Source organism: Sander lucioperca, chromosome 5 (assembly GCF_008315115.2).
Source record: "Sander lucioperca isolate FBNREF2018 chromosome 5, SLUC_FBN_1.2, whole genome shotgun sequence".
NCBI classification, from domain to species: domain Eukaryota; kingdom Metazoa; phylum Chordata; class Actinopteri; order Perciformes; family Percidae; genus Sander; species Sander lucioperca.
The window spans coordinates 19,999,645-20,013,386 of record NC_050177.1 but is presented as its reverse complement, the minus strand read 5'-3'; the positions used below and the strand labels follow the sequence as shown (position 1 = coordinate 20,013,386).

Below are 13,742 nucleotides of genomic sequence, written 5' to 3'. Positions count from 1 at the left end.
ACCCCCCCCCCCCCACTCAGGCAAATTATGGCCAATATATATACATATATAGTACAGTATACCCACTAAAATACATTGGACTACACCACTGCCCAAGACGATTGTGATTGGTTTTAAAGAAGTGCCAATAAACCAGAGAACGTTTTCCTCCCGTCCCCGAATGCTGTGTGGACTAGTCAGACCCTCCTTTGGAGGAAGGTCTGGCAAAGCGACACTAGGTGAAACAAACCTAACCATGGGTTAAAGTGACCAGAAACCAAATTTGGAAAGAAATAAAATGAGTGAGGGACCACAGCATCTCAGGTGTTACATACTGTGTAGGTGGCCATGGTATAAGGGGTATTGATATAGAAAACAACTAACTAGGTTACGCCATGCAATAGAGGGCTTCTGCCTTGTCCATTATCTTAATATCATAAATAGATATTCTAATTAAATAGCATCTGTCTGAGAGAGCACAGACTTTGACCATTAGCAAAAATGGTACTTGATCATTTCCTTGTCTTTGTCACTTTTGTAATAGTTCAAATTATCTGAAAATGTTGGGGAAAACAATAGCTCAGATTCAAGTATACTTAACCTTCTCAGAAGTCATAACATGTTATGTCCTGTTGCAATGTTTTATGGTATATGAAGTCAACACTTGACAAGTTGACAGCTTTATGGCCCAGCTGTCTCATAAACATCAACCAACAACCCGTAATGAAAACCCTCACATCCAACCAATAAACAGAGCTGTGGGGAAAGAAATATAAAGTAACTTTAATCTAATTTAGTTTAACAAAGGGGCGAGTTTATGAATGTATTACTGTAACGTGGCACCTTATCATACCCCAGGGTCATTCAAAGTGCTTTACAGGCCAAAACAATTACGACAACCAAGCAGAAGTATAAAATGAGATAAATAAAAGTGCAGACACATTTTATAAAGGTGCAGACATGTTTAAAACCAGATTGATAAAATAAAAGTACCATCAAAATGGATGAATTAAAAAGCATAATGGCTAAAAGCAGTTTCATTACACTTGGATTAAACTCTGGGCACCAGTAACTGACCAGTCTCTGCAGATCTGAGAGAGCTACCCAGCTCATACTCAGTAACAATATCTGGGATAGATTTTGGGCCCGGACCATTGAATGACTTCTAGACAATAAGTAGTCAGGTCAGGTTACTTTATTGGTACCCGTAGGTAAACTAGGTTTACAGTCTAAGAGGCAGGACATCCTTAAAACTTTTTAGACCACCATATAACATGCAACACACAAAAGATTAAAACATATTAAACATGGATAAAAAACAGTACATGACCACATTGACTTGTGCAGTTATATGCAGAAATTCTACAGCTAGTACATGACCAAGGTGCTTGTGCATTGTGTGCAAGTAATTGTACAGTTTGTTTAACAGAGTGATTGCTGCTGGGACCAAACTGTTTTTTAATCTTGTAGTTCTACAACCAGGAACTCTTAGCCTCCGTCCAGAGGGGAGATACTGGAATTCCCTATTCAAAGGGTGTAGGCTATCTTCTAAGATGGCCATAGCTATCCGCTGTAGTTGTTTAGCATACAGGGATGTGGGGGGGCAGCTGGGACTCACCAGTCAGCTTACTTGACCATCTTACAATTAGATTTAGGCAATTCTTGTGCTTAAAGTTGCCAAAATGCAACCTAGGGTCTTTTTGTGAATGTACCTGAGTCAAACTTTTGTTTAAAAGCATATTTAGGATGGAAGCGTCACTTTTAAGATGTACCGTATTTTCGTTTTTCAATCAAATGGCCTTTTGAATGGGAGTAATAGGGGCACTTTTATGCTAGCCTCAAAATAGCTATTTTTAAAACACTAAGAAGGCTCGACACAACATGAGACTTTGCTCCAAGTATCACCAGGGGCTTAAAAGTGGCGCTTCCGTCCTAGTTATGCTTTTAAACAAAAGTTTGACTCGGGTACATTCACAAAAAGACCCTATGTTGCATTTTGGCGAGAGTTACGCTTTAACTGAGACACACCCAAACCATGACACTAAGAAGAAATAATAAAATATTGTTTAACTATAATCGTGGGGTCCAAAAACCGTGAGTCCAGTATACTTGTGGGGTCCCGACAGCTTTGTGGGGCCAAAATGCTGGACCTGCAATGCTGCACTTTAAAGGGCTGTTTGAGGGTTAAGACTTGGTTTTAGGATTAGGGTTAGAATTAGGTTATGGTTAGGATGAGGGTAAGGGTTAAGGTTAGGCATTAAGTTGTGATGGTTAAGGTTAGGGTAAGGGGCTAAGGAATGCATTACATCAATGACAGGTCCCCACAAAGATAGTGCCACAAACCTCTGTGTGTGTGTGTGTGTGTGTGTGTGTGTGTGTGTGTGTGTGTGTGTGTGTGTGTCTGAGAAATCCTGTTGAATGAAAGCTTCTGGAGTATGATATAAGAGTTCCCGTTCACTGCACAAGCACACCTAAGTGGTGTAAGAAAGGGAGCCATGATTAATGAGGGTGAAAGTGGGCTTATTCGTCTCGGTCACCGTTCTGTGTACAACATTGGCTCTTGTTGAGAGACGGACTGGAAATGCATTAAAATAAAGGGCAAACAAGGGCTCCCTGTCGCATTGCTTTGACAGGAGTAAACGATGACAGAGGAAGGACGTTCCTGCTGCCCCTCTGAGGTCCGAGTGGTGCATCCGGCTGGTGGATCGGCTCAGTGCTAACACACAAACACACCCCAATGTCAGTGTGACTCTCATTACAAAGGTTCACCTAGATCTAATGGATATGGTGGCTCTCAACCAACAGAGCACACCGCTGGTCATCCAGCAGGTCAAACTGGTGTGGTCACTGTTTCTTTAGACACAAAATAGGAAAACCTGTAGACCAGGAACAAGAAAACACACTGATTAACTATTAGAATTGATCTAGAAGGCATATTATATATGATATAAATGATCTGATTCTGATAAATGATCAAATATGCATCCCCATGCGTGCCAACCCTTGATTTCCCTGCTCCTCTCCCTGCTGTTCTCCTGGAGTTTCAATTCCCCCTATTTTTCCATGATGAAATATCAAAACCTGCCCAGCCACTTTAGTTAGAAATAGTTGAAAGTCACTGCTGTTTGTGATTGTTTTTTTTTCTAACCTCAACGGCCAATGAGGAAACACCAGCACTAACGTCATCACACTCATTCCGACCAATGGTGGAACTTTATCACTCAGTGACCCAACGACAGAATTTCCGGGTCCTAGGGCTGGTCCCTGCGGTCCATTCAATAAGGACTGTTAAATTCACACACAGAGGCTACAGCTATCTGGTTGTCATACTGATCCGCTGAGCTTAAAGCACTCTCACTCCAAAACTTGAAATCAGACTGAAAACATAAGAATTTGTGGATTAGTGCGATGTGGATTTGTGGATTTGTGGATTTGTGGATTAGTGCGATGTGAAGCTTTAATTTAGTGTGACTTGTCACACTAAATTAAAGCTTGTATTCTTATATTGAAAACCAGACTGTAAACTGTGACCAGGTGGAAAAACTCACACAATGTTTAACCTTTTTTTGGCCCTGGTTACACCTCTAAGTACTGACCAAATGTTTTATGTAAATTCTTAGAATGCCATTCCTTTTTTTTGGGAGGGGCATTTCAGCCTTTAATGGAAAGAACAGCTAGCTATGAAGGGGGAGAGACAGGGGGATGACATGCAGGAAATCGTCACAGGTCGGACTCGAACCCTGGACCTTCTGCATTGAGGCATACATACACCTCTGTATATGTGTGCCCGCTCCACCAACTGAGCTAACCCGGCCACGGCATTCCTTTTTTTAAGATTATTTTTTTGGGGCATTCACTGACAGGACAGCTTAAGACTGGAAAGGGGAGAGAGAGAGAGGGGGAGTGACACGCAGCAAAGGGCCGCAGGTCGAAATTGAACATGCGGCCGCTGCAAGGACTGAGCCTTTGTACATGGGGTGCACGCTCAACCAGGTGAGCTCCCCAGGCGGCCCCCAGAATGACATTCCTTTTTAACCAGCATTGATGAAGTTACAAGCCAATATAACAAATCTGATAGGTAACGTGAGGGTGAAGAGGAAGAGATGAGCTGGTGTGTGTGTGTGTGTGTGTGTGTGTGTGTGTGTGTGTGTGTGTGTGTGTGTGTGTGGAGTGATGAAGCCAAGCAGAGAGACAGATAGGGCTGGTGGACAATTAAGCAAAAACACAGAACTCATTTTTCAGTGACTACTTCCAGACAGCTTGGCAAACACGCTGGGATTTCAGCGATTGATGCAGTTATTAATAAAATGATATCCCTCTTTATATGCATATTTCTTATGTATTAATGCTCAGTCCAGATTAGTATGATCCTCAATCTGCATTTATTCTACAAGAGGTGCAGCAGTGGTGGGGGGTTCCCTTAAATCTTATTACCTCCATCTTATGCCTCTTACCGTCGTCCGTCCATCATTTGATGCTACTGAGATTACTCACACACACACACACACACACACACACACACACACATACACACACACAGCAGACAGCCTCACTGTTGCTCCCTGACTCCTTGGGGCACTGTGGAGGAGGTGCTTTCCCCAGAGCTCCACTGCTTAATGAGCATCAGGGACCGGCTCTGCCACTTTGTGAGATTCTCCTGCTGCTGCTGCTGCTGCTGCTCTGCAGTGACACACAGCAACACAACAGAGACCAAAGAAGTTAAAAGGTTGAGATATCCAGCTCAGTTGTAAAGGTAAAGTCACCAGCAAAGATTTATTTAATCCTAGAATGTTTTTTTTTCTGCTTTCAGAGTTGAAGTTAAGGGATCCTACCAGTGATTTTGCATGTTTTAGCCCTTTTACTACCTGCTTTTACTTCATTGAAAATCATGTTGTTGTGGTTCACATTTTTAAATATATTTTCCAGGCATTCACAGGCTTTCATTCATTTCTGCATAGATACTTGAGTTGTGTAATAATATATATATATATGTATATATATATATATATATATATATATATATACAGTTTTCAGGTCTGATTTGTTTATTCTGAGTTTTATTTTAATTTGTAGAAAATCTGCAAAAATGTCTGCAGAATTCAGTGTCCGCACATTCCGTGTGGCCCTGATAATAAACATTAACACAACACATAAAGCATTTATCTTTTTCATAGTTTACATTGTTGCTACAAGGAAATGCAGTGCAGTGAATTTCAAGTCACTTACAATATTACCTTGCAACAATAATGAAGAAAAAAATATTTCAAACTTCATGTTCATGGTAATGAATGTAGTGATGTACAGTACATACATGAATAGAAACCTACAGCTGCCTGGAAATTTGTAAAACAACAAAAATCTCCACAACATGTCAGCAGAAATATTAAGTCTACACATGTGCAGTTTAGAGAGATAAAACTTGAACAAAACACCGGTTTAGTCCTGTAATGGTCACATTTGTTTTCTCTCCTCAGCTGTGTGTTGAGTCTTGGTTTCACACTTTGCTCTGCCAGCACTTAGTGGAGGTGGGCATGCCCTGGACCAGACCCCAGGTGGAGCTTCCTGCTGGCGGAGCAGAGGCCATGGACCAGCACAACATAGACGACCACCACTTTGATGGCTCCCTGTTCCCCACCTCCACCCTCATCCCCGTCACTGTCATCTGCATCCTTATCCTCATCATCGGGGTGACGGGCAACACCATGACAATTCTCATCATCCAGCACTTCAAGGACATGAAGACCACCACCAACCTGTACCTATCCAGCATGGCATTGTCTGACCTCCTCATCTTCCTGTGCCTGCCCTTTGACCTGTACCGCCTGTGGAAGTACGTGCCCTGGCTGTTTGGGGACGTGGTGTGCCGCTTCTATCACTATATCTTTGAGGGCTGCACCGTGGCCACCATCCTTCACATCACGGCGCTGAGCATTGAGCGCTACCTGGCCATCAGCTTCCCCCTCAGGAGCAAAGTGGTGCTGACCAGACGCAGGGTCCAGTATATCATCCTCGCCCTGTGGGTTTTTGCCCTGGTGTCTGCAGCTCCAACGCTCTTCCTGGTTAGCGTGGAGTATGACAATGACACAAACCCGGACTACAATACCGGGCAGTGCAAGCACACCAACTACGCTATTAGCTCTGGCCAGCTGCACATCATGCTTTGGGTGTCCACCACCTACTTTTTCTGCCCGATGCTCTGCCTCACCTTCCTCTACGGCTCCATCGGGTATAAGTTGTGGAAAAGCAAAAATGACCTGCAAGGCCCCTGTACTTTGGCACGTGAAAGGTCGTACAGGCAAACTGTCAAGATCCTGGGTGAGTGCACACATGTATGATGTATGTGTTTCTTCTATGCATTCTAAAACCTTTCCCTGCTTTTTATTGCCAGGAACTTAAAAAATGCAGACAATCCAGATTCAGGAGGGACAGTATATAAAACTCTCTTTGTAGGTAAAAAAAAAAAAGGCTTAAACCAGAAATCCATCCGTTTTTCTGTATTTCTACAGCACATTTAAACACAGTTTAAGCTGACCAAAGTGCTATACAAATAAAGCACTAAGGTGCTGTATAAAAGAACATTGAAATGTAAAAAATGAAAAGTAATAAAGTAATAAAGTGGAAAGAAAACGCAAAAGGAACATCCCTACGACAACAAGCAGCAGCTCACAAAAACAGAATTATAGACATGATAACAGATTGAGAGATTAGTGTGTTTCTGTAAAAAGGCGCAAGTGAGTAAAAATGTGTCTTTAGCCTAGATTTAAAATGTGATTTTACACAATCAATCTGACTTTCATTGTTATCGAATTTGGGTGTTTGCTCTAGCAAATGTTAACTTTTGTTTTCATATATATATTTAAAGAACTTATTCGTACTACATTTAAAACCTAAAGCTCTTCTGTTAAATCTAGCTCTCTCTATTTCTGCAAGTTGAGGATAGCGGGCGCCAGGTGTGTTGTTGTCGATTGCAGCTTGTCAATTATTCTGTTTTGTATGAAGCCAATCAAGTCCTGCCACTGCACACACTGATTGGCTTCATTTCCAGCTCTGGCATATTGTGCAGGAAACCCTGTTTTACAGTAAAGGACCGTGGCCAGGCCAATCTGCATTAACCAAATATTTAATCGTGAAGCATCCATTAGGATATTAATGATGTCCATTAGCTGAGCACACACTGCACAGAGCTCATGTTGTCAGACTCGCTGCCGTTTGTATCCACATTTGTTGAATCCCAAATTGGATTGTCATCACAGGCCTCCATAAATCAACCATAATGGAAATGTACATGCCCCCACAGTCCTGGGCTCCTTTATAATCTGTTGCTGTCACACATCTCAGGAGTCACTAAATGATCTGTGTTCCCGTACGGCAAGACGTGATCAATTCTAGACAAAACTGTGGCATCTGTTCACTCCACTCTTTGTGAATCCACCATGTACTGTAGGTCTTCAATTTATTATCTGTCATTGTTAATTCACAAATAATTAAGCTTATGCAGGCCTCTCTTTAATTATTGAATTTACATTTATTATCCTTACAGAAATGACTGTCCCCATCAGACAAATCGATGGTCATTTCATCTGCAGGGGCTTCTTGATCAATACCAGTAACTTAGTGATGACCTCACCCAGCACTGAGATTTCTGTCTTTCAAAAGCTAAATAAAGCAGTGTTCTTTTTTAGGTTGTGTTTGGGTTATGTTTTCTCCTCAGTGGTGTATATGGCTGCATACATGAGCTGTTACTTTAAAGTGCTCATATTATGCTTTTTGGCTTTTTCCCTTTCCTTTATTGTGTTATATATATCTTTTTTTGTGCACGTTATAGGTTTAGAAAGTGAAAAAGCCCAAAGTCCACCCCAAAGGGACTTACCACCTCCAACAGAAAACACTGTTCACAAACTGCTCCAAACAGCTCTATTGTAGTCCAGCCTTTACTTCCGTAACGAACGTGCGTCACTTTGTAACACACGTTATAATGCTTGCCTAGCTGCTAGCATGGCACGCCCTCATGCTCTGCTTCTGACTGGCTAGTAGTCCTTACCTAGGTACTGAGCATGTGCGACTCCCAACAAAGATGGAACAGAAGTGAGATGTCTCACTCTGTAGCTAAAACAGAGAGCTCAACACACAATGTAAACCTATTCTGATATAACCTCTAAATACAGTACAATTATGAACCCGAAAATGAGCATAATATGAGCACTTACAATATTTACTTGATCGCTATACGTATGTGAGTTCTGTCAATAGCAAAAAAAACGCGCCGAATCGGTGGTAGCAACACGGAGCTGCTGCAGCTAATGCAGAGAGCTCCCAGTTAGCTAAAATGGCAGTTTTGGGGGGCATAACATAAAGAGTGCCTTTGTGCCTCTTAACAGACACAAAATGCAATTAAAATGTCTGTGAAACATGAACAGGGCCCTCACATGACAACAAGATGCGTTTTCAACTCAGACGTTTGAATTCACCTACCATGTTAGCTGCTAGATGCCGTCTGGGATGAGTGAGTGTTCAGCCAGGCTTCGGTAATAATCATCAAGCAGCAGTTCCCTGTGTATTTGTAGCATTTTTTAGGTTTATTCCCCCCTCAAAAATAGGTAATTGAGCACTGTAGTGGTTATGATCATATCAGTGACTATGTAACTACATGGAAACGGGCCAAATTATGTCTGTTCTTTGTAAAGTAACAGCATTTTAGCTAAGTGCGAGCTCTCGGCATTAGCTGCAGCAGCTCCGTGTTGCTACCACCGATTCGGCTTGTTTTTTTTGCTATTGACAGTACTCACATACGTATAGCAATCAAGATTAACGTAAAAATTGCCCAGAGTTCTCCTTTAAGGGAATAAGTTAGGTTGTGCAAGTGTGTGTGTGTGTGTGTGTGTGTGTGTGTGTGTGTGTGCGTGTGTGTGTGTGTGTGTGTGCGTGCATGCGTGCGTGCGTCAGTAAAGTAAAAGTTATTTTGATGTTAAATGCTGCAGGTAGGGTGACCATAGATCATCATGATAGATCATAGGTTACTTTAAAATCCTGAAAAACATTTTTTCTAATCAGCTTGTTATTATAAACGAGCCCGACGTGAACACACTATATTCTGTAAAAATTGGAATAATACTGATGATCTCACGTGAGATTTATGTATCGCTCCTCTCGCTGGTTTGAAGCAGACAGGGCTCTGTTGAAGAAACAATCTGAATTGAACAATAACAGAATTGGTTGTTGTTAGAAAGAGGCAGCTTTTTATCTTAACTTAGTCACATTCAGGATTTGTTTTTTTAATATTTGGACAGAGCCAGGCTAGCTGTTTATCCCTGTTTCCAGTGTTAAGCTAAGCTAACCAGCAGCTGGCTGTAGCTTCAGTAGTGGTATCAATCTTCTCATCTTACCCTCTAAAGAAGGGGAATAAGTATATTTTCTACTCCTGAAATCCTCTTTTAAAAAACTCATTTCCACCTGCAAACTATATTTCCCCCTCAGTGGTGGTGGTGCTGGCCTTCATCATCTGCTGGCTGCCTTACCACATTGGCAGGAACCTCTTTGCCCAGGTGGACGACTATGAAACGGCCATGCTGAGCCAGAACTTCAACGTAGCGTCCATGGTGCTGTGCTACCTCAGCGCCTCCATCAACCCCGTGGTCTACAACCTCATGTCTCGGAAGTACAGGGCTGCAGCCAAACGCCTCTTCCTGCTGCATCAGCCGCCCAGACAAGCCCAGCGCGGCCAGAGACAGCTCTGCGTGAACGACCACATCTCCACTCTGAATGAAAGCCTGACTGGGGTCTGAGGGCGCACTCTTAAACAGTGTTTTTTTTACAGCCGTGTTTGACTTCATCACCAAGGGAGAGTTTGCAGGCGTCTTTAAAGTTCAGGAGTTGCAAAAAAAGAGGAAACGCGATGAAGATGTGTAGAGGGGAATGCTTGTTCCATTTTGTCTTTTAGTGGGGAAAGCAGGGCTGAGATCTCCACTGCACTTCAATGCAAAATCAGATTTACCACACCTCAGTGGTATTTTGTTCACAGAGACTGGGTGAACGATGTCACATTTAATTTATGTTGCCAAGAAAATGAGAATTCAGTGGATTTCAAGCAATTGCCATTTTCATGTTTCAGTGTTACACCTCATGCAAAATGATTTATCTGTACATTGTGTGCTGCTTTACGTTGTTTCTTGCTCTGTGTCAGCGCTTACTGAACATGTGCACCAGTTCAGTTCACAGTTACCATCAGTCCACAGCACTGATTAGTACGGGATCCTTCTTTGTTACAGCAATGACAGATGAGGTTCATCCACATTTAAAATGACTGTTCATTTATTATGTTTAATTGTAGTCTCAGCTACATTGTGTTGTAAGATTGAATTTGTTTAATGTACAGTATGGTGAACAATTTTTATCATTATGGTTTGTTTGTTGTTCTCATAAATTAAGAAAAACAAAACAAGTAAACCTATTAGCTGTGGTCCATTAGTTGTGCAGATATGAAATTGGATATTCCTGCGTGTGTGTGTGTGTGTGTGTGTGTGTGTGCATGTGTGCGTGTGTGTGTGTAGGGTTGTGTACCATCTCTCAAGTGAATACATTGAACATAAACCTCATAAAGTTGATTATTATGTAAATGGACAGTTGATGTCTGTGTGTGTGATGCAGAGGCCACCTGAGTCCTGAGATTTTGGGGCTGCGTACGTGCCGGCCATCACGTAATCTGACAAGGCTATTATATTACCTGGGCTCTGAGTTGGATTTAGGCTGGCAGCCAATGTCCCTACATCACCATATTCAAAGTAATGGCTGCTCTAAGTGCATTTCAAAGCGGAAAAAAGAAGATATTAAGTTGTCAGCAGTGGCAGAGGGTATTGCTTTTATTGCTTCCACTTGCATAATCTTGACACCATTGTACAATTCTTCTTTGATGTTGCATTTTGGATTAGAAACGACCTATTCACTTTTGTACAGAGGTGTGGAATCAAATCACAAATTTGATGACTTTAGACTCGACTAGACAAACTTAGAAAATACTTGCAACTCAACACCAGTGACTTGTGACTTCACCTGTACTTGGGCCTTTTGACTTAAAAGTAGTTGGTGCCCTCCCCCAAGCCCAAATATTAAAAAGCATGTTTTTTTTTTTGAATTTTTGAATTGATTTGTGTGCCACAAATCAATTCATTATCCTTAAATTCCTGAATCAATTAACGTTAACGCTATTCATACTGGATCTTTTCATTTAGACAAGGAAGACTAGTCTTATATCTAAAATATCCTACAGTTTTGGGAAAAGAAAGTTATAGACAATCTTTCCATAAGAGATGAGTTAAAAAAAAAAACAAGACAGGACAGAAAAATACATTACAAATAATTTTTGTAAGTGTAATATATTATGACTCTGTTGTTAAAATGGCATTTCATTGAAGCGAGCATTATGGCTTGTTTTGGACTCGAAAATCAAAGTATTGGACTTGGGACATGACTCAGGATTCGAGTGCAAAGGCTTGAGACTTACTTGTGACTCATAAAACAATGACTTGGTCCCACCTCTGCTTTTGTACCTCATGCACTCAAGGCAAGAAAGGTAACGTCAAAGTTATGCATTTTTAACCTGAACACTGTATAATCCCAAAATAAACTCCAGGTTTCCATGTTCTGTCTACCATACATCTTGTTCTTTAAAAGGAACTGTCGTGATTTTGCCCATGAGTCATCGGCCTTGGTCTGCACAAATACAAAGAGACAAAGTTGCTCTCGGCTGACTCATCCTCATGACACTTTTTTCACTGAACCATTCATCTCTGCCAGACGAGCTGAAGCAGCGGGTAAAAGCTTATGCGACAGACTATCCTGCCATCACCTGGGGAAAGATCAGCAAGCAGCACGACTACTCGGTTGGTTATTTTCTTTACTGATAATGAAGAGAGTGTCTGTGAGCGGCTCAACAAGAGCTGTCAACAACACCTCCCTCCCTCAGGCCTTCTTCACACCACCTCATATCATTCAGCATTAGAAATATACACTTTGTTTTGCTTTGACTCAACTCGAAGGTCATTTCCCCTGCCTCTCCATCAGAAAACCTCTAACATACTCCACACACACTTATTCCTCTCATCTTTCGGATCTGTAATATACAGTGATTTATTTGAATAAAAAAAAATTCAAAATATAGCTCAAATGTGATATTTAATGAGAGATTCACGGTCATCTCCAAATGAAACTTGCTGCAATTGAAGTTGATATTCTTCTGGAATATGAATGTTTTCTGACACAGCTGCACAAGCCTACGTCATTTCAGTGTAATGATATTTTCCACCAGAGGGGAGAGCCAAAGACTACTGCTGTCTCTGTGCATGTACAGCATGCATGGGTAAAGACGAATTCCAGCAACATCAAACGTTTCCTGGGATTTAGATATGGATTAAACATTGCTTTTAAGATTACATATAAACACTGCTCTTTGAGTTTAAAGCTTCTGACTTTTACTCCTCCCTCTAAGAATTCTTTATCAGCTTCCCCTTTCAGCCCATTTCCACAAATTATCAGCAACACATATTCACATCCTGTTTGGCTCCCCTGTGCCTGCTGGTCCATGCATGTGGCCACAGGAAGCTGCACTAAAATGGAGGTTATTTGGGAGAAAGGTCTGCACGGCAACTCCTTCTAGAAAGCCTGCAAGCCTTATGTAATGGCAGCCATAAAAGCTTTAAGGCTCTTCACCTTCCTTTGACCTGCAGCCACGTTCTCCTGTGGATATGATGATGGTATGATCCTTCTAGTTTTGATTGAATTGAAGTATCTCCCCACACTCTCCCTCCATTGACTTGCTCCATCACTGTTCTCCATTTTGTAGGCCTAGTCAAGTTTTTAATTTTACTGTCTGTGTTTAGGGCTAACTCCCGCCGGCGTATAATTGTGACAAATGTTGATGTAGATTGATGTAAAAGTTGCATCAAATCCACCTTGGTTGTTCACACTGCGGCCGCATTGAAAAAAATCAGACCTGGGTCTAATTCAGGACCACATATGGAAGTGGTCTAAATCTGATTTGAAAAAATCCGATCTGGGCAAGATTTGAGTGTTCACACTACTTCTGAAGAAGTCTGACCTGGTCACTTGACCCCAAAAAAATCTGATTTGGGGCACTTTGACCTTCAGTCTGAACGTAGCCGTTTTTTCCTGATGGTTTCTTCTGTTGCCACGTTACTCTCTGCATGGCCTCCGGTGCCATTCTCTTTGCTCTCTCCTCTTCCCCAAACCCAAAGCTTTCCCCACACAGAGCTGACTCGCTGGCCAATCTGCAAATGCTTGCTGTGAAAGCTGCTATAATGGAGAGCCCAGGGAATTTGATGACCACCTATTTAGGAAGTACTGTATCTTGTGCAAACATAAAAGCTTGAAGTGGTTAATCAGGTCACCCATCAGCAATCATGTCTCCCTGCCACAGAGAGCCATGGCGTGTGCCAGTGCCACCTCATGTTGACACAGCTCACGCACAAATGTGTCTTTGGCTTTTACAAACCATCGGGCACTCCCACAGCTCTTTCAAATGGCTTTAACGGCAGTGAGATAACACGCTTCATTTATAAAGTACTAATCACCATGTCTTCTAAAGCTTTTAGTAATCCGTTTCCATTGTTTAATGAACCATGTTACACACAGAAGAGTCAATGCCCTGAGTTCTCTCTCCAAACTAGTAGTAGAGTTCCTTGCAATTTGGAGGCTATTTAAATCTACTCAGTATCTGCAAAGTGTTTGGTCATGAACAGTGTTTGAGATAT

At 41.8% G+C, this 13,742-nt stretch overlaps 1 protein-coding gene across 1 annotated transcript; it reads left to right on the top strand.

Annotated features, from left to right (window-relative positions):
• The first annotated feature begins 5,460 nt into the window (after nt 1–5,460).
• On the top strand, nt 5,461–10,340 carry mlnr (motilin receptor). Its single transcript, XM_031297655.2, has 2 exons — nt 5,461–6,294; nt 9,454–10,340. Exons 1-2 carry the CDS (start codon nt 5,511–5,513, stop codon nt 9,759–9,761), a joined length of 1,092 nt encoding a protein of 363 aa, XP_031153515.1. The 5' UTR covers nt 5,461–5,510; the 3' UTR covers nt 9,762–10,340.
• Nucleotides 10,341–13,742: the final 3,402 nt, after the last annotated feature.

Bases quoted from the DNA above. Each gene is read 5' to 3' on its own strand.
- mlnr (XM_031297655.2), top strand. From the start codon at position 5,511: ATGCCCTGGACCAGACCCCAGGTGGAGCTTCCTGCTGGCGGAGCAGAG. The intron at 6,295-9,453 runs GTGAGTGCACAC...TTTCCCCCTCAG, and splicing joins GCAAACTGTCAAGATCCTGG to TGGTGGTGGTGCTGGCCTTC.